The sequence below is a fragment of the Podarcis filfolensis genome (assembly GCF_964270895.1).
Source record: "Podarcis filfolensis genome assembly, chromosome: 5".
Classification (NCBI taxonomy): Eukaryota; Metazoa; Chordata; class Lepidosauria; order Squamata; family Lacertidae; genus Podarcis; species Podarcis filfolensis.
This window is the reverse complement of record NC_139608.1, coordinates 42,204,888-42,223,725: the sequence shown is the minus strand read 5'-3', so window position 1 is coordinate 42,223,725 and position 18,838 is coordinate 42,204,888. Positions and strand designations below refer to the sequence as shown.

Here is an 18,838-nt window from a genome sequence, read left to right as displayed (position 1 = left end):
GCCAGGTTAATATGACTAGTAGGATAAAAACACAAGCAGGATAAGGTGGGGGGGAGGAGTCTGCCCCATGTGAAAGTATATTCATCCATTTGGAACAGATTTCAGCCACAAGTCAATAACTGCAGGGAAGATGATAGAACAAGAGAGGAGTAAGAACCAATCATGGCACTGAGGGTAGGGGGGGCTCTCTCATCTTTTGGATATGATTGAAAACAGCTGAAGGATAGTGAGGGCCACATGATCCAATAACACTAGTATTATTTTACAGGTGTCTGTGTACATCAGGTTAATCACAGAAAGACAGATAAAATGTTTAGAAACTCATCTTAGGCCAAAACATAATCAAGCAAATACGGCAGAGAAGCAATTTCCATCTCGGTCTAGTGATCACAGATATAACCATGACAACCAAAGACAACTTCTTTGCAAATTCCTTTTTTAAAAAACCTACACATTTCATCCTTGTATTTAGAAGATAACATTTTGCCCTCAGATTTAGAGCACTAATGAGCTCACCGCTGCAGTGACATGCACACACCCACTGTCCTCATGCTATTAACATGCTTCTCTGTGTTAATACCTAGTCTTGTGTTTATAGCTTCATTTGCTAGTGTAATGAATTGTGCTTTGGGGACTGTGGGCATGCCCTATATGCCACACTGCCTCCAGCTTTGAAAGAGTCTGCTGCCCATATTGTACTTAGAGGCATCAGGGCAGAAGAGTAGCTTCAAATGGGTTCTTCAGAGCAGAGATGCAGTTAAAACATGTTTCCAAGGTAACTAAGCCTCCATGGTGAATGTCACCATCCAAGGCAATCACTGCTAAGGACTAAGACAGCTGCCCTGAGTCTTTGTGATGGTGGTTTACTGGACACTTCTCACATGAGCAGCTATAATATGCTTTGATCATTGGCTCAGCTTTAAGAAATTCCACAGACAGAGATCACTGGCTCAAGCGCATGGAATGCTCCACCACACAACTGTCTGTAGAAGTGCAATTTGCCTGTGGCTGTTTATCTGCAGGTCTGATTCACAGACTGCTCAGTTTTAGTGGAGAATCTGAAAATCTCTACCCTGAAAATCTGAACTCTAATTTTAAAATGATCCTACTTCTACTAGCTTCTGGCATGGAGAACACTTGGGTTACACTTAAAACAGCAATACAGTATAAACTGTAACATGCAATATACACCACCCAAACAACAGTAACACCACACTAATATGTAACAAGCAAGAAACAGTAACATAAAATAAAATTTGTACAGTAACTGGACAACCAATATTAGCCCAGAAAAAATGGTATGTATTGCAATTGGAACGAAAAGAGGAACAATGATGGTGTCAGATGTACCTCATAGGGAAGACTACTGCCGAGACAGGACACTACCACCAAGAAGATCCTATTCCATGTCACCACACTATGCACCTCACCCAGTGATGGATGACAGAAACGTCTCCACTGCTGATCTCAACATGCAAGGGGGAGATGTGCTCCTTCAGATAATCAGGCCACAAGCTGTGTTTGGCTTTGTATGTCAACATCAGCCTTGAACTGGGCTCAGAATAGGTAGCCAGTGCAGGACGTAAGAACATAAGAAGTCTTCTGGATAAGGTCCATCTAGTCCAGCAACCTGTTATCACAGAACCAGATACCTGTGATAAACCTGCAAGCAGGATTCGAACACAAGAACACTCTTCCTTCCTATGGTTTCCGGCAATTGGTACTTAGAAGCATTACTGCCTCCAGCTGTGGATGCACAGCTCAGCCATCATAGCTAATAATGTTAACACCTTCCTCCTCCGTGAATTTGTCTAATCCTTTTTAAAGCCATCTAGGTTGGTGGTTAGCATGGGTATAGCCGGGGGGTGGGGTGGCATCTGCCGCACCCCAATCAAGTAAATAAATAAAAATACTTAATTGACCAATCGTGTTGTAGATAGCTTGGTTCTGTCCCACCCACCCCCACATAAAGCCTGTCCCCCTAACATAAATCCTGGCTACGTCCACACACCCCAGCTATAAAGAACAGCAAAGTCTCAGTGATCTATGCATCTCCAAAGGGGGCGGAAATCACCAGCTTTTCTGAATTGTCGCAGGTTGCCACAAAATATCCTAGCATCCTCATTCCCTGAAGCACTGAGAGCAATTTCAGGTCTCCCAACTGCTGAACACTCAGCAGGAGAGAAAGAAGAAAGAGACAGAAAGAGAAAGGCATGAGACTAAACACTACACCACTTAGGGGCACAAAAATGTATTCCGTACTTCATTCATTCTCAAGGGGCTCCTCCTCTGGCTGCTACCATTTGAACTCTTAATATAAAAAAGACCCAAAAACATCCACCTGTACCCCAGACTAGGAAGCAAGAGCAAACTAGAAGCTCAGTACAAAAGTTATAGGCCGTGTCCACAACTGACAGCACTGGCATTTTGTCTAATTGCCCAGATTACTACTCTCCCTCAATTTCCTCTCACTGGGATAAAAGGAACCAAAGGAAAAAAGTGGAGTAACCTGCTTTTAAGCTGTTTTCTCAATCTTTTTTTATTACTATTAAGATGGCTGCAAATTGGTATGGCTCTCCAGCTCACACAGCTCAGGTCAGTCTGCAAACTGGCACTTCCAGTGCTCAGCAGGAGCTTTGAGCTGTCTGTTACAGCAGGGGGGAAATGCTGGGGTCCTGTTCCCTTTGTGAGAACCCCCCTGTGAAGAGTGGTATGCTATTTGGCCAGCCACTATCCACCTCCTGACTATCTAGCTATAGAACCCACACCAAGCTGCACAATTCATTCAGGATAGCATGGAAACCTGATGCTAACAGAAAAGACTCTATTATACTTCATTCTTTGTATTTGAACAAGCTGCAAACCACGTGGGGGTAAAGGGGAGAAATTCAAGAAAGTGAAAAAAAAGAAAGGCAAGAAGTTTTGCACAAGGTTATGCATCAAAGGCATCAAAGGCAGGTGCTGGTGGTATAATGCCCAACAGAACAGAGAACATCTTCATGGGATTTGCTGCTTGCCTCTTCTTACTACTAGGCCAAAACCTTATATAACTGTTTGGCAAAAGCAGGTCAGGTAGAAAGACATGGAAACACCCTGCTGAAATTGTATAAGATGTGCTAAAAATCATTATCTCCATTGAGGTACAATATAGTTAAAGATTAGGCATTGTGCACAGGTCCAGTCCCTAAATGCAACTTTCCCAAGTCCTTCATGGCACTCTAGAGATGGGGGTTTATATGCCTATTTTCTGAAAAATCAGGGGCAACTCCAGCTCCAGGACTTTTAACTCTTACTGATGCCCCACTTCTCAAAGCAGAAAAAAAGGCGGCAGCCAAACATCTCTCCCAAAGGTGCTCTACCAAATCCATCCCTTTATACTGCATATCGTGTCAGTTCCTAATGTCAGCATTCAACTCCTGAATGAACGGAAAATTATCAGATTTATTCTACCTCCTGTCTAGGGTCAAAGTTTCAGAAGAGAAGAAGCAGAAGAAAGAGAACTATAGACTTTGTGCAGATTTTTAAAAGGAAACAAAAGGCCTTCCCAGGTGATTTTCAAAATGCAGAAAATCCCTTCTGCATCCACAATGCTGTTTGTCACCTCTCTTTTTTTAGGAGAGTGTTAAAAATAAAATGAAACATATATGAAATGCCAACACACAGTTACAGGCAAAGAAGTTAATGCTAAGTCATGCAAGGCTGCATGTAAATCTGGACATCAAATGTATGTTCTCTGACTCAGCAGCCCAGTCCACGTGTCACACTAAACCATAGTTTAAATAAACCATAGCTTAAATAAAAAACTATGACTTAACATGAATGAGCAGCATGTTGGTGCATAATGCTCAAAAGTCCCTATGGTGCTCCCCCCCCCCCAAATGATAAGACAAGAACAAACCTTGGTTACTGTTTGTTGCTTGTTTGGAAACAAACCATGACCCAGGTTCAGATGACATGACAAGCCAGACTGGCTTTTTTTGCCCATAGTCCAGCAGCAGGAGAAAGGAAGGGGGAACCACAGGAACTTCTGAGCAGCCATGGAGACAACTGGATTACTGCTGGCAGAAAGTCCATCCAGGTGCTAGTGAGCAAATCTTCTTCAAAACAGAGGTATTCAGATAAATATGTCTAAGCAGCGGAAGACTTCAACTTTAACCATAACTAAGGCTAAGTGTAAAATTCTAGTTGGCATTAATCACTAAAGGTAGTGGTGACTCTCAACACTGAAAACAGATTAAGATAGATTAGGGGAATGGGGTGGTGGAGAGAAATGAGCTAAGAGCATCTTCTAGTCCACTTGCAATTTCTTTACCATATTTAAAAATAATCTCAAATGTTACGTATGCACTGGCCTCTAGGGGGAGGTGGCAAGATCCCACAGGTAAGATATTAATTCCTCAAGCTGGCTGGCTGAGGAAGGGGCAATAATTAGGTGAAATAAGTCCAAAATAATGGACAATAATCTAGACTAAATGCTCTGAGAAGGTTAATTATGCAATTAAAATCAATAATTAAATCAGTTATGAGAAACTACTCCTTTAGCAGCTTCCACCTGCAGGCTTCTCAATAAAGAGTTTCTACCACAATCAACTTCCAATACAGAAGGAACATACCGTATTTTTCTGTGTATAAGACTAGGTTTTTTCACCAAAAAATTAGGTTTAAAATTGGGGCTTGTCTTATACACGGGTAGTGCTGAGGGGGTGTTTTCTTAATTTGGAGTCCCCAAAAATAGGGGGAGTCTTATACATGGAAAAATACAGTATATTAGACAAACTGGAGAGGTCTCTGAAGAGAGCAATAAAGAGAGCCAAGGGCTTGGCTAAGAAGAAGCCAAGGGCTTTGCCTAAGAGACAAAACTGAAAGAAGGAGGTACTTAATCTAGAGGGTAAACTGGGGAGAAGAGGCTGGGGTACAATTTTAGTAATGATATAGAGTATGTACATATACGCACAGAGTAAAATAATACTGTGCAAAAATAATACACAATGGAATAAAGATGATTCAACTGCTGTCCATAGTCAAAGGCAGAACAAATGGAAGTAAACAAAGCTTATTTTCCTTAAGAATGCTTGAGCAGGGAGTTGGTGAACCACTCTTCACAACAAACTTCTAAAAATACTGACATCTTTCAGAAGTGGCTCAGCTCACTCAGCCAGAGTACCCTTCTTACAATGCTCAATGACAGCTCGATGAAACAAGACAGGTATTATTCCTGCAATACCAACCAGGTTGAATAAAGAAAATCAAGCAGAAACCTCAAGTTCCTTTATCTACTGTAAGGCCATCACAGGCAATGGCATGAGGCACACCTAGCCAGCTGAGCAGACCGTAGCACTAGGATCTCTGGTTTGTACCTTAATGCCAACAGGCAACTAGAATTAACTATTGCCAGAGTGAATGCCATCAGGTAAACACAGCCTGGTTAAACCCTTTGTGGATAGACACACTTTCCACATAAAGCAACTGAGACTACCCTAAGGCGGCAGCGGCAGTATATTTCTATTTTTCCACTTCCAAAGCAATTCTTTTGAGGCCTGCACATTATACTTGTAATAATACCATGATGTCTTAACAACAACTACTCAAAGGCAGGAAGCAGGAAAACTCCAGGAAGAAATCTCCTAAGGGAGTAGCAGGGGGTTGTTTGCTAAGCAGGATGCAGGAACCAGCCACACTAAGCACCAATCAAATTGCGACACAAGGGTGATCAAAACACACTTGGTGAGAGAGAGGATTATTTACAAATCGGGTCTGACAGCGAGGTATCAGCCCCGTCCCCCAGAGAGATACTGATGGATTCAGAGTTTGCTCTAGAAATAGATGTTCTTTTCTTACAAACAAGGGCATCAAACTTCCCTGAGGCACAGTCTCCCCCAGAATTCATGGACATGGCAGGCAATTACCAGGGGACACTACTTGTGCTGGAAGGCTTGCTGTCAATCAGCCAAGAAAGCAATGGGATTTTGCCAAAAGGGAGCTGGGGATATATAAGTGAAAGCGGAGGTGTGCCTGGCCACACAACGCCACAGGCAGAAGAAATGCCTGCCGTGAATGGATACTCTGCAATCTACCACCTGATCACTGAATGTAATAAACTGTGCTAACACCTACACAGCACTCTACTTTAAAAACATGGACATACAGAACTTCAGTGAAGGCAATACAACTGTTTTAAGTGCTAGGTTATCAACACCCTTCATAACATGGGCTATCCTGAACAAAATGCAGCACTTGAAGTGGCATTGATTGATTGATTTAAATTGCACCAATGCCTTATCCATATGTTTTGATTTCTATTTTTTATTCCAACGTTTGTCTGACAAATACATTTGCTACTCACAATACAAAATGTGTGTTCTTGGTGCTGGAGTAACAAAGCAAGAGTGGAAATTCTGCTGCTGTAAAGGTCATGCCACCACAGATCAGAACACCCCTATCCAGGCTAATCAAAATGATGACATATTTTTTATTCATCACAATTGTTAATGTTGCATTCTGACTTTTTAAAAAAGCTTTCAAATAGTAAAAAATTATAGAACTACATAAAAATATTATTATTATTATTATTATTATTATTATTATTATTAAAACACTATTAAACACAGATAACATAAACATAGCAAAAATAGTGGATAGTGAAGCATAATTTTTAAAAAATATTGTTAAGGAAAAAAGGTATTAAACTGGTTCCTAAATGAAATAGCATTATATGTCTCTTGAGTTCATCTGGAGCGAGTATTCCAAAGATGGAGAGCTACTACTAAAAAGACTCGCTTCCCAGCTGTCATCCACCTAATTTCTGACAAGGAGGGCACCTGAAGAAAGGCCTCTGAAGCAGATCAGATTTCAAACAGGTTCATAATTAACAAGTTAATAATTACCCTCATCCCAATGTTTGTTTGTTTTTTAAATGTTGTTTTCATTGAGAGAAGTTGCTCCATACAAACAAAGACAACATTTGTACAACAAAATCAAACTGTAGGTTTGGACATCAGGAACAGGACAAGGCAAAACGTTACAGAACAAATCTTACACTACATCAAAGTGAACCATTAACAAATACCAAAAAAGAGTGTGAAATTAACATCTTTCTCAATAAAAGACAATATGCTGATATTGCATAGAGATTACTCAGCATAATCTAGGAATGAAATTCAAATAAAAATAAATTATTCTGAGATACATGGATCTCTTATCTGACATAATTAATTTATGCCAGAAGGTTACCTCTCCATACCTTCCCTTTCTACTCTCAGTGGGAGGATGGGTCTGACCATTCCCACTCAGGCAATCACTAGTAAATGGTTAAAAAGAGGTGTGTATACATTGAGTGATCCATTTCAAAGTACAAGCTTAGAATCCTGTACCGGAAGACATTGCAAAATTTCCCCACATTTAGCCAAGGCTATTTCCCAGCATGCTTGGGGGGCAACTGGGCACTCCCCATTGAAAGCATTCACTTTCCCACATTGCTTCAAAGACTTAGGGCTTCGGGTCCAAGCTGTTTTGGCTGTACAGAAGCGCTAATGACAAGCACTAGCTAATGGTTTGGTACTTCGCCATATGAATCAGCCTTGTCTTTAAGTGCAACTGAACAGAGCTTGATGTTACACATATTTCATAGCTGCTATCCAAAGCAGCAGCCCCACAAATCTGCCCTCCCCCAGCAATGCTTAGAAATGCAAAATGCGTGATATGCAAGTTCATACCAAGTGGCAGCAAAAAACATTATCAGGGTGAGAGAGAAGGGGAAAGCTCTCATAATGTTCAGTGCCAACCACAGCTCTGACAAAAGCAAGGGCGACAGAAATATTGCTAATTCATTAATAGAGAAAAGATATATCACCCTCTGTATTCTGCTTTAGAAAACCTAAAGGAGCCACATGTCACAAAAAGAAATGTGAACTGATTGAGGCAGAATCAGGTAACAGCAGTATTTTCACCTAGCTGCAGTTAGCCATAGAGGTAAGACTGCTAGCCATCTAACAAAGCTCTGCTTTAATTCAACGCAGCTTCCCAATTGCCCTTCCCTAAAGAGTTTCATTGAAAAAACCAAGCCATTAGCTATCGTTCCCAGGACATATAATAGGACTAGACCATTTCTATAACAACTTCTTTATTAAAGCATGGAAACTTTTATGGTGAGGGCACAGTTAGCTGTACTCAAAAATTACTTGCTGGTCCTGCTTCCAGGCACAGAACAGGAAGGCAGAATTAGAAGCTAGACAAACTGATTAGCTCAATCCTTTTCATCCTCCAGAGGCAAAAGTCAGTCCACTGCCTGTCTATTAAGTACTGCTATGCCCCATTTCAGTTTAAATCTCCCAGGGCAGAGCTACAATGCTTGGATTAGGGCTAGTATGGACACAGTAGCCTGACACAAAGTTCTCACCTCACCAACCTTCTTTAATATTCAGACAAACCTGAATATTACCTGCCTTTCTCCACCCCCAGCAGTAGCCAATGATGAGGAGTAGGAGTGGGGATTGCATAGTATGATATTAGATTTCAAAGTAAATCTGTCTGAAACTTACAGGGACAAAAGGGAGAACCGAAATTGGAAAATAGCACCCACATGTTAGGATCCCACCTATTTCTGCTCTAAAATTTAACAGCGATTAGAACAGATCCTATATAGAAACTTCTCACCTGATATGGAGGAAGCTCAACCTAAAGAAAACCACTTATACAGCTTGATTTAAACAGCTACTTCTCCTGCTCCTTGCTTCCCCACAATTATACTTCCTGGTGCAATCATGCTTCGAAAGGTACAGGACAATGGGCAACACACTTCAGTTATTGTAGTAATTCTGATTCTAGAACAACAAAACACCAAGCTTGCAAAGGGACAAGAAGGATAAACTGGTACGGGAAGAGAGGCAAGCAAGCAAATAATAATAATTACCTGACCAGAGTTCCCTCCAAGTGTAATGAAGCCTCACTCTGCATTTCTTCTGGTAGCAAAGCAGCTTGTGCACTATTTGAATGCAGCGTCTGGAGAAAACAGAGAGGAAAGCCTAATGAAATAAGCAGCATGTAATTGTGATATACAGTGCAGGAACACTGGCAAATTTTCAAGAGCCAGCTGCATAAAAGTGATATTGTTATTTAATTTCGGTATTGCTTCCTCAAAGGCATATCAAAGTGATCTCACCAAACAAATACAAAATTTCACAATACAAAAACAACATATATAAAACAACTGCATATATAAAAATAGCTACCAATTACACACATAAAACAATTACAAATCAGTACATATATAAACAGAGTTAAAACCATTTGGAATCCAATACAGATAATGCGTCGAATAAAGATCTCCTATTGGAAAGTTGATTGAAAAAGGGAAGCCTTTAACAGACACCAAAAAGACAATTAAGATGGTGCCTGTCTGAGTTCCAGTGGATAGTTGCCGCTACACTACAGACCTCCGTAGAAGATGCTATCTTCAGGATTCCCCCTCCTGCAGAATGTAGGGATCAGTTATATTTTTTATTATTTCATTATTGTGTTTCTATCCCACCTGTCCTCCAGTGAGCTCAAGGTAGTGTACCAGTTCCACCCCCCTCCATTATATCCCTGCAACAGGTCTTAGTCCGGCACTCAACCACCACACTACACTGGCTCAGACTGCTGGGTATATAAGGATGCGAATGTGTTTTCAGTATCCTCATCCCCAGCTGTATATGGCCTTTTTCCACCCATGCCAGCACCTTGAACTTTGCCAATTAGGTACTGGGCTGCCAATGGAATTATTTCAACAGCCCATTAATATGATGGTGATATTCAGCCAAAGTGAGCTGTCATTTTCTGCACTAGCTGCAGCTTCCAGTTTAACCTCAAGGGCTGTTCCACAAAGAGCTACATCCACATATAGGCAGCACATGGCTGACAGTTGTCAGGCTACCCTGGTCCAGAAACAGTTGTAGCTGGCTGATCAGCCAAAGCTAGAAAATGTCTCTCCTGGCCACCGGGGTCCATCTCTGGTGACAAAGAGAGTAACCTGATCCTTTGGGAGGAGCACAACTCTGTCCAAAGCAGGCAATTGAGCAATTATCTGGACTCAAAAACCAACCAATCACAATGCCTGTCTTGCCAGGATACCAAGTCAGTTTCTTCTTACCCAGACTACCACTGAGTCCAGGCATTGATCCAGAGATACACTCTCCTGATTCAAACACTACTGAGAAATAAAGCTGGCATGACACCTTGTACCAAATCTCCAAGGGACCGCCTACAATGGATTCATAGAGATGATAGGATGATAACCTGCAGATACTAACCCGCAGCACCACACAGCACACTTGCCAGGAGGCTGAAAGATAATCACTTCTGAGTTCTTCACCTATTGCAACACAGTAACACTTTTTTTGTAAACTGTTTCGAGCACAAATGCATTTGTGGGAAATGAAGCATTATAAATGATTTGATTAATCTCCCAGTCTCTCACAGTACACAAAGGTTAGATGCTGCTGACATTCAAATAGTCCTTCAAAAGAATTTTGAAAGAACATCTCAAGAGCTACATATGATACATAGTTCTGATAAGCCAGGTAAAATGAAGCGGCTTCTTGCATGCACAGGCATCAAAGCATTGCCCCCCCCCCCCGCCCCCGCTTTCCTTTTTGGCCTTTTATAGGCCATTAGCACCGTGTTTCACCATCTCTCCTGGACAATGCTTCACACACTTGCCTGGTGTTTTGAAATACTTTCCAGCTCAAGATTTTTGCTCTTGTTCTGTTGATTAAGTAATTTAGGAAAACTCTCCAAATGGGAATTCATTTCAATTTCAATTTCTTGGCACATTGAACAAAAGCACAACTCTTAGGGAGTTTCCTGAAATTACCTCGGGGAGGGAAATCATTCTGTTTTTAAAAAAAATAAAATAAAAAGCAATGCCTGTTAATAAATGCCTCAATATGCTTTAGTCAACTATTACTTACACATAAAGATCCATGGGAAACTCTTTCATCATGTGGGTAATGATAAATTCTACCATCAGATCTAGAAGGAAAGGATATAGATATCATGACAAAACTATGACGAAGACCTTGGACTTATAACCAATTTAAGTTTTCGTTTCCAGATCGTGAACTTGCACTGCCTAGTGCTAACATCAATGCAGACAAAACACACTATAATTATGAGCAGTGGGAAGGGACCGTATGGAGAGTTCTGGCTGTGGTTATTCTCTTTTCCAAAAACCTGAGATGATACTAGTGGGAAATGAATGCCTTAAAAGGCATGTTTGTGTATGCCTTTCAACTCCCAAGCATCAAATCCTTCAAACAGTTGTCCAACTTTCCCCTTATCATCCATATCAAAAGCTACTTTTAAGGGCTAGAATTCTACTTATTTCAAATCTCGCCACTGGTGGAAAATTCCTGCAAAAAACAAGTTTCAGAAATTTGCTGTGACAGGGGGCCATATTTATTTTACACCAGATAATGATACACAAAATGGTGCTTTACATCTATGGAGCATGTTCCAAAGCACAATAAATCTGACAGGGTCTCAATAATAGCTTAAATTGTTCCTGTGTCACTGAGTCAATAAAGTCTAATGGCATCACACAGTTTCAGAAATATTCAATTTCCATTTCTGGCCTTTTGTCAATGTTTTCCAGAGTGGACAAGGTGACCCAGACACTTTTGCCAATATTTGCCTGTCTTTCCTACCAATTTTCAAAGAACTGTAGAGTAGAGCGGAACCTAAAGAATTCTTATATTCAATTATCCACACCGGCTCACCCAGCCTCTTATTTAAAGTCATCAGCAGTTAATTTTATTTATGTGCAGCACTAATATGTTAGATTTTAGTGCATTATCCAGCTAAGGAAAGTTGGCAAAACAGTATTCCATTAGCTTCTGAAACTCTTTGGAACAAATGTGTTCCATTACTCTGCAGCCAATTTCTGTTAAGATTTATTTATAAAGACTCACTTTTCTCCTTGCCCAAAGTAAGTAAAGGGGTAGGCAGAGAAGAGGCAAGAAGATGCCATATTGGTAAATGAAATACATTTTAGAATTAATGCCTAGCTGGCAAAGTACTGGGGAATGTTCTCCTGAGGGAGGTTCGGCTGGCGCCTTCATTATATACCTTAGGGCACCAGGCAAAAACGTTTCTCTTCAACCAGCCCTTTGGCTGATTAACATCCTATACCCTTTTAAATGTATTTGTGGGAGGAAGAAGGGGGTTATTGGTTTGCCTGGGTTTTTTTGTTCTTGTTTTGCTCTTATGTATTTTATGTTTTTATCTTGTATTTTCATGTTGTGAACTGCCCTGAGATCTATAAATGAAGGGCGATATACAAATTAAATAAATAAATCTCCACACACACACACACACACACACACACACACCGATCTTTGGAATAGCTGCTGACCAAATCTAGTAAGTACACTTACCCAGCACTGCGCAAACCAGAGGCCGACAGGGAAGGTTCTTGTCAGCAGCTTTCTTTCTGTGTCTCATAGGCTTCAAAACACATGGAGATAAAATAGTCATGTGGCATGGAGCAGGGACACCCAAGATACATTATCTCAAACAACAACAACAAAAAACTTTATTAGCAAAGCCAACAGGCCACAGCTGTACAAGAGTTAAAAGTAAAAAATAGAGATAAAAGGAAGAAAAGAACAGGCAAAAGGTGGTCCGTCGGATGAACAAGTCTGTCACTCAGATGGTGGCCCTCAGTTTCGCAGCTCTCTCGATGTACCTCGCGACCTTCTCTGTTATCTGACTTTCCGTATCAGATAATAGAAAATACAGTGTAATGTCTGATGAACGGCCGGGGTTGGAGAGAATGAGTGGAGTAATAATCTCATTCCTTAGGTCTTTGTAGAGGGGGCAAGAAAGAAGGACGTGAGACACTGTTTCCGTGTTACCATCTCCACATGGGCAGAGTCGTTTTTCAAATGGAGTCTTTTGGTAACGACCTTCGAGTACAGCAGAGGGGAGAACATCCCATCTAGCCAATGTAAAGGCACGTCTGTATTTCGGGATGGTTAGTTTAGACAAGTATGAAGCTGGAGAGTCAAAATGAGAAGGGGGAAAGTAGGTATACCATGGGCACAGTTTCTTTGAGATGGTCAGGTTGTTTTGTCGTTCGATGTCTTTCAGGCGCTGGCCTATTAGACTCTTTGCTTTGATGAGGCCCATTGATAATAGGGACTGTGAGTGCAGACCGCATGTAAGGAGTTTTTGATGCACGGTTTTGAACCACATGCTTTTGTGAGAGTCTTGCATTACTAAAGGCAGTAGACCAGGTGGATTCAGATTAAGACGCAGCCAATAGTTGAATGTTCTCTGCCAAGTCCGAGTTTCCACAGATGGAAGGCAGGCCTCGAGTCTTAATGCTGCGTTTGGAACACAGGAGGGGACACCGAGAATCTGCCTTAGAAATTTAGACTGGACAGATTCAAGACTGGAGCAGTGGTTCCCCGTCCAGATTTGCGCCCCATACAGTAACTGCGCCAGAGGTTTTGCTTGATAAACTTCAAGGGCTGCTGGGATGTATCTGCCCCCCTTCGTGTAGAAGAAGCGGGACAGCATCTTGATACTTTGAGCTGCTTTTTCTTTGGCACATTTTTGATGGACATCCCAGGACCCAGTCGACTGGAAAACGATACCCAGATATTTGAAGGCTTTGACTTGTTCAATTGTCTGGTTATCCATCCTCCAGCTATACTGTCTGTGTTTCCTTGCAAAAACCATAGTTTTGGTTTTCTGATAGTTTATTGCAAGTTGCTCTCTCCTACAGTATGCTGAGAATTCACCTAAGAGCCTATTTAAGCCTATTCTTGTTCGGGATAGGAGTATCGCATCGTCGGCATACAAAAGCACTGATATTGCTTTGTCAGCCAGTTTTGGGGCGTGGAAGTCCGGAGATGACAAACAGTTAACCATATCGTTGATGTAGATGTTGAATAGAACTGGGGCCAGGATGCAACCTTGCTTGACCCCCTTACTGACAGGAACTGGTCCTATAAGATGGCCATTTAACGAAGTTCTTACATGCAGCACCGTGTCTTTATACAAACAGCTCATCAGAAATAATAGTCTTTTGTCTATACTTGATGTGCTCAATTTATCCCAGAGTCTTACACGTGGAATTGAATCGAAAGCAGCCTTTAGATCGATAAAGGCTGCATATAACACCCCACGGGATTTTTTGGCATATTTGTCAATTAAATAGGCTAAGATGAAGCAATGGTCTATGGTGGATCTGCCTTGCCTGAAACCCGCTTGCTCTTCCGCTAGAATGGCTTCAGTTTCCAGCCAGCTAGTTAGCTTGGTATAAAGATGTTTGGCATATAGTTTGCTGGGTATAGGCAGAAGGCTGATTGGTCTATAACTCGCCGGGTCTGTCATGGGTCCTTTTTTATGGATTGGGATAATTATTGCCTCAGTCCAACCATCTGGGAGTAAACCCGTTGAGTCGATCCAAGAAAATAAAGACGCCAGCAGGGGGGCCCACCAGCCAATGTTGGACTTCAGAAGTTCGGCAGGGATGTAATCATTCCCTGGGGCCTTGTTGTTCTTTAGTTGTGCGATTAAATTCTCAACTTCCTTCGCAGTTACTGGTGGCCAATGAGGTAGGTCCTCCAATTGGATGCATAGTTTGTAATGTTGGGCTTCCTGGTCATAGAACAACGATTGAAAATGGCGCAACCACTCCATTGGTTCCACTGTACAGATGGAATTAGTACGCTCCTGGTCCAGTAGACCAGATATGGTTCGCCAAAAACAAGTAGTATCTTTCTCGTGCGATGCCTTAACCAAACTGTGCCAAGCGGCTCTTTCAGCTTCCAATTTCTTTCTCCTTAGTAATTGTTTGTAAGACCGTCTCAGATAAATATAAGCGTTAAGTAGGAGGGCAGTCCCTGATTTCCTGTATCTCCGGTAGGCTGTTCTCGTTTGTCTCCTTGTTTGCCTGCACTCCAGGTCAAACCAGCTAGCTCCGTCCTTTGCCCTCTTTGTAGCGGAGCAATGTATCACTGTTGTTAAATGGGGTTTCAATCTTTCCAAAAGTAATTTAAAGCGTTCCATGATCGCAGCTACTGAATTGCCTGATACGATAGCGGAGCGAATACGCTTTAACTCTACTGACTGAAGAAGGAGGGTTAGGTTTTCATTCAGTATTGGGGACCATTTAAGTCTTTTGGGGGCAGGTATAACCAAATTTGCAGAAGGTATATATTGTGGCTCGGCAATAGAATAGTCAAAAGGCCGACCTGCAAGCTCTAAAATTAGAGGCAGGTGATCACTCAGAGTATTGTGGCCCACTTGGAACTTCTTTACAAAGCTGTGAGCAAATCTTGAGATTAAGATATAATCTATAACGCTTCCCCCAGCCTTGGAGAAATGGGTATATTCCCCGGGGCATTATCTCAAATACTTTCCATGCAAATAAAACTGCTGCCCAAAGGGATGGCTTTCCCCCTCTCCCATTCCACACAGTCTCATTGGTCTGATTTGGCTATAAATCATTTACTGATTTGGCTATAAGCAAAGACCAGGGTATCTGTAGGCTGGGTTTTGGATAGGCTGTACCTCCTATTGTGTCCTTCAACACAATGTCCATACACATCACTGCTAGAGGAAAAAAATACTGAGCTAGGTAGCAGATTTTCATACAATCATTGGCTATAATGTTTTATCTACAAGTCAGGAAGAAAAGATTTTCATAGTAAGATAACCGTTATAACCATTGGTGTCTGAAGTTAAGGAGCCATGACAGAAAAGACAATTTTATGCATGAGCTAAATAGAAATCATAAGTGACCCCATGAGAGATGTGCATTTTTGAAACCTTATGTTAATATGGGTCTTTTCAGGATTAATTTATGATATTCTAACACACTAGAATTACATTTCAAAATTCTGTTCAGTTATCTCAATTATTTAAACATATTATTAAAGTGTGTTTAATCCACATTAAGTAGATTTTCAAATATTTGGAAGCATCACCATGCATGAATGATATCCAATTTAAGAGTCCACCCCAGCCTGGTAAACCAAGGCACAATGAGAGAGACTCACCATTCTGTGGAGGTTTACTCGAAAATTCATGTTGTCATCATGCAGAAAAGCATTAGCATACTGGTCCTATTAAGGAAGGAAAAAACACTAGTCATGAAAGGTAGCACAGTCATGAAAGGTAACACTTGCAAAACTGCCAAGTAAATATTATACAGGTAACTACTGGTAATTATCAGTCTTTTTATTATGTTTTTAAGTGTGCTTTTAAATTATGCTTTTATGCAGATTCTCCATATGGATGACTAGCCCAGCTCAAAAACCCCACAAAAAACTGGATGCATTTTGTTGCTTCCTTCTGATGTTCATCTTTGCAGGAAAGTGTCAGGAAAATTGTAATGCACTCTGCAGAATTCACAAAGAAGCTTCTTTACAATAATGTATATAGAAAGCTTTATGGCGACATTCCAATGGACTCATTGTCACTGGAGTTATTACAGCTTGAGCTGCTGGAAGATGGCTCAGCAGCCTCAGTCAGCTTTCATTTTAGCTTCAATTCTAAATCAAATCATGTTCTATGTAACACAAGTATGGCAACAAATTTGCTCTCCTTGAATTCCACAGTCTAACACACCCTGGTTGAAAGCAGGCAATAACTCTGTCTTCTGCTACCTACATTCCTCTCAAGTAAGCTTAGGTGATATCAACAGCAGCTAATTGCTGAGGCTTTTTAATAATAATAATAATAATAATAATAATAATAATAATAATAATAATAATAATAATAATGATGAAATGGAAATAATAAGAATTCATGGCCTCCTGAAATACCACTTTAAAATAATAATGAAACGGAAATAATAGGAATTCATGGTCTCTTGAAACTTTAAAAACCAAGATTCTGGGTAGCATTGATGCAGAATGAGCTGCTGTAGGGCAGAAGGGTCTTGCTCTAATGCTAAACAAAACAGAACCCCAACTATTAGCTGGCACTTTAACAAATATACTTTTTCCAATAGAAAAATGGGACTCCTCTAGGAGACTGGAAAGCACCAATATGTAATCATGTATCACTTCCTAGTTGACCTGTGTCAAATGCCTTCTGCAAAAGTATATACACATACACACATAAGTGTACACACACACACACGTGATCTCTCATGTTTACTGCTCCAAACGTTCAGCATCAGAATAAAAGTAATGTACAAAAGGGAATGATTTGTTTGGGAAGCTGACCATCAGCACATGGTTAACTATAAATACCGCATTAGTTATCATTCGACTTCCTAAAGAAAGGAGGGCTAGGAATGCAGGCTTAGCGCCAGGTCACAGGCTAGAGGCTAATGCATATGTAAATGAGATACAGGACACCAGCAGCGGGGCTTACCTCTGCTATGCAGGTCAAGATAATCAGACAGAGCTTGCCACTGTGGAGCCGGTGTTCATCTGCAAATGAAAAACAGCAGGTCCCACATGAGCCACTTATACCTTGATGTGCCAAAGGGTCAGTAGGTGAATCAGGAAGCAGAAAAAGCAGAGCAAGAGGTGAGGCATCAGTAGCATTTCAGCTCTGCGCTCAAAGTTGTTACCCTAGACAAGAAACTGTAAGACCTCCAAAGATCTGTAATAAAGCTTGTGCTATTAATCCTGGTTTCATAGTCTCTCTTTACATCTTTGATGTTAATCTTTTCCACTGTGTCTATGTAACACAGCCACTAGACTTACTATTAGTACAAAAATAGTTCTTGTCCCAGAGCCTATCGTTAAGGTGGGGTAACCTGTGGCCCTCCAGATGTTGTTGGACTACAACTCCCATCATTCTTCTCTTCCCTATCATCATGCCTAGTTCTGGAACCTTTTTTCTAGCAAAATAGCACTGGAATTTAGGGCTACTAAAGGCTGCTAGACATGACAGCTGTAGTCTACCTTCACAGTCACAGGTAATATGCCTCTGTATACCAGATGCTGGGAATCATAGGCAGGGAAAGTGCTGTTGCACTCAAGTCCTATTTGCTGGCTTCCCATCGGCATCTGGTTGGCCACTTGGTAGACAAGATGGGCCTTCATTCTGATCTAGTAGAGCTCTTATCATCCTCTTTTGGCCTTGTAAAGCCTTGTACAATGAGATGGATTTTCTGGCTAACAATGAAGAGCCTTGAAGAGTGGTGGGCAGCCTTGACATGGATCCAATTGTTAACTCTGCTCACTAGGGACACAGAGTCATTTTAAAAAAGATAAACGTGAAAGCCTCAAAACTGTGGGCAGCTTTGGACATCACAATAAGCCATTGTTTATCATGACAGGAACAAGCCAAAGGAAGCTATCAGATCACATCCTACGTCTTTCTCTGATGCAACCATAATGAGGAAATTGGAAGTTATTGATAAACTGCAAGCTGCATTATGTCCAAATCTAAAACTGTGATTAATCTCAAATAAGAATTGTTCAAACAAGGTGGCTTATAACCCATGGTTATGAAGCTGGCTTGTTTTTAATACATATTTATTTAAGATGAACCAGTTTTCACATCCAGGTGAAACAACAAGCTATGATTGATCGAAATGGAAGAAAAAGCTTCTAATCTCCTCTTTGCAGCCATGGCACAAGAGGAGGGGAAGAGAGCACATGCGAGCCCAAAACTTGCTGAAACTCGTTCCCATCACAATAAAGCATGGCTTTTCATGACATCCAAACCAGTTCTGTGGGTACATGTAAAGGACAATGGCACACAAGTACATTTAAACATTGTCATCCCTTGAGGCCAGGTGTGTTACCAATTTAAAAAGAGAGCTCCAGTACTCTGGAGCCTTGTTATCTTTTCACTGCAAGACATAGAGGCCACAGTCGTGTGTCCT

At 41.1% G+C, this 18,838-nt stretch overlaps 1 protein-coding gene across 4 annotated transcripts in view; it reads right to left on the bottom strand.

Moving 5' to 3' along the window:
* The window catches only part of ARMH3 (armadillo like helical domain containing 3), a 122,320-nt gene that overhangs the window by 69,577 nt on the left and 33,905 nt on the right, over nucleotides 1-18,838 (bottom strand). For all 4 annotated transcript variants that reach the window (XM_083615321.1, XM_083615318.1, XM_083615320.1 and 1 more), the window contains 5 exons: nucleotides 17,371-17,429; nucleotides 16,047-16,112; nucleotides 12,411-12,480; nucleotides 10,947-11,007; nucleotides 8,909-8,997 (listed from right to left, as the gene is read on the bottom strand). In XM_083615321.1, coding sequence (XP_083471447.1) covers nucleotides 8,909-8,997; nucleotides 10,947-11,007; nucleotides 12,411-12,480; nucleotides 16,047-16,112; nucleotides 17,371-17,429 — 345 coding nt within the window. The remainder of the gene's footprint in view (nucleotides 1-8,908; nucleotides 8,998-10,946; nucleotides 11,008-12,410; nucleotides 12,481-16,046; nucleotides 16,113-17,370; nucleotides 17,430-18,838) is intronic.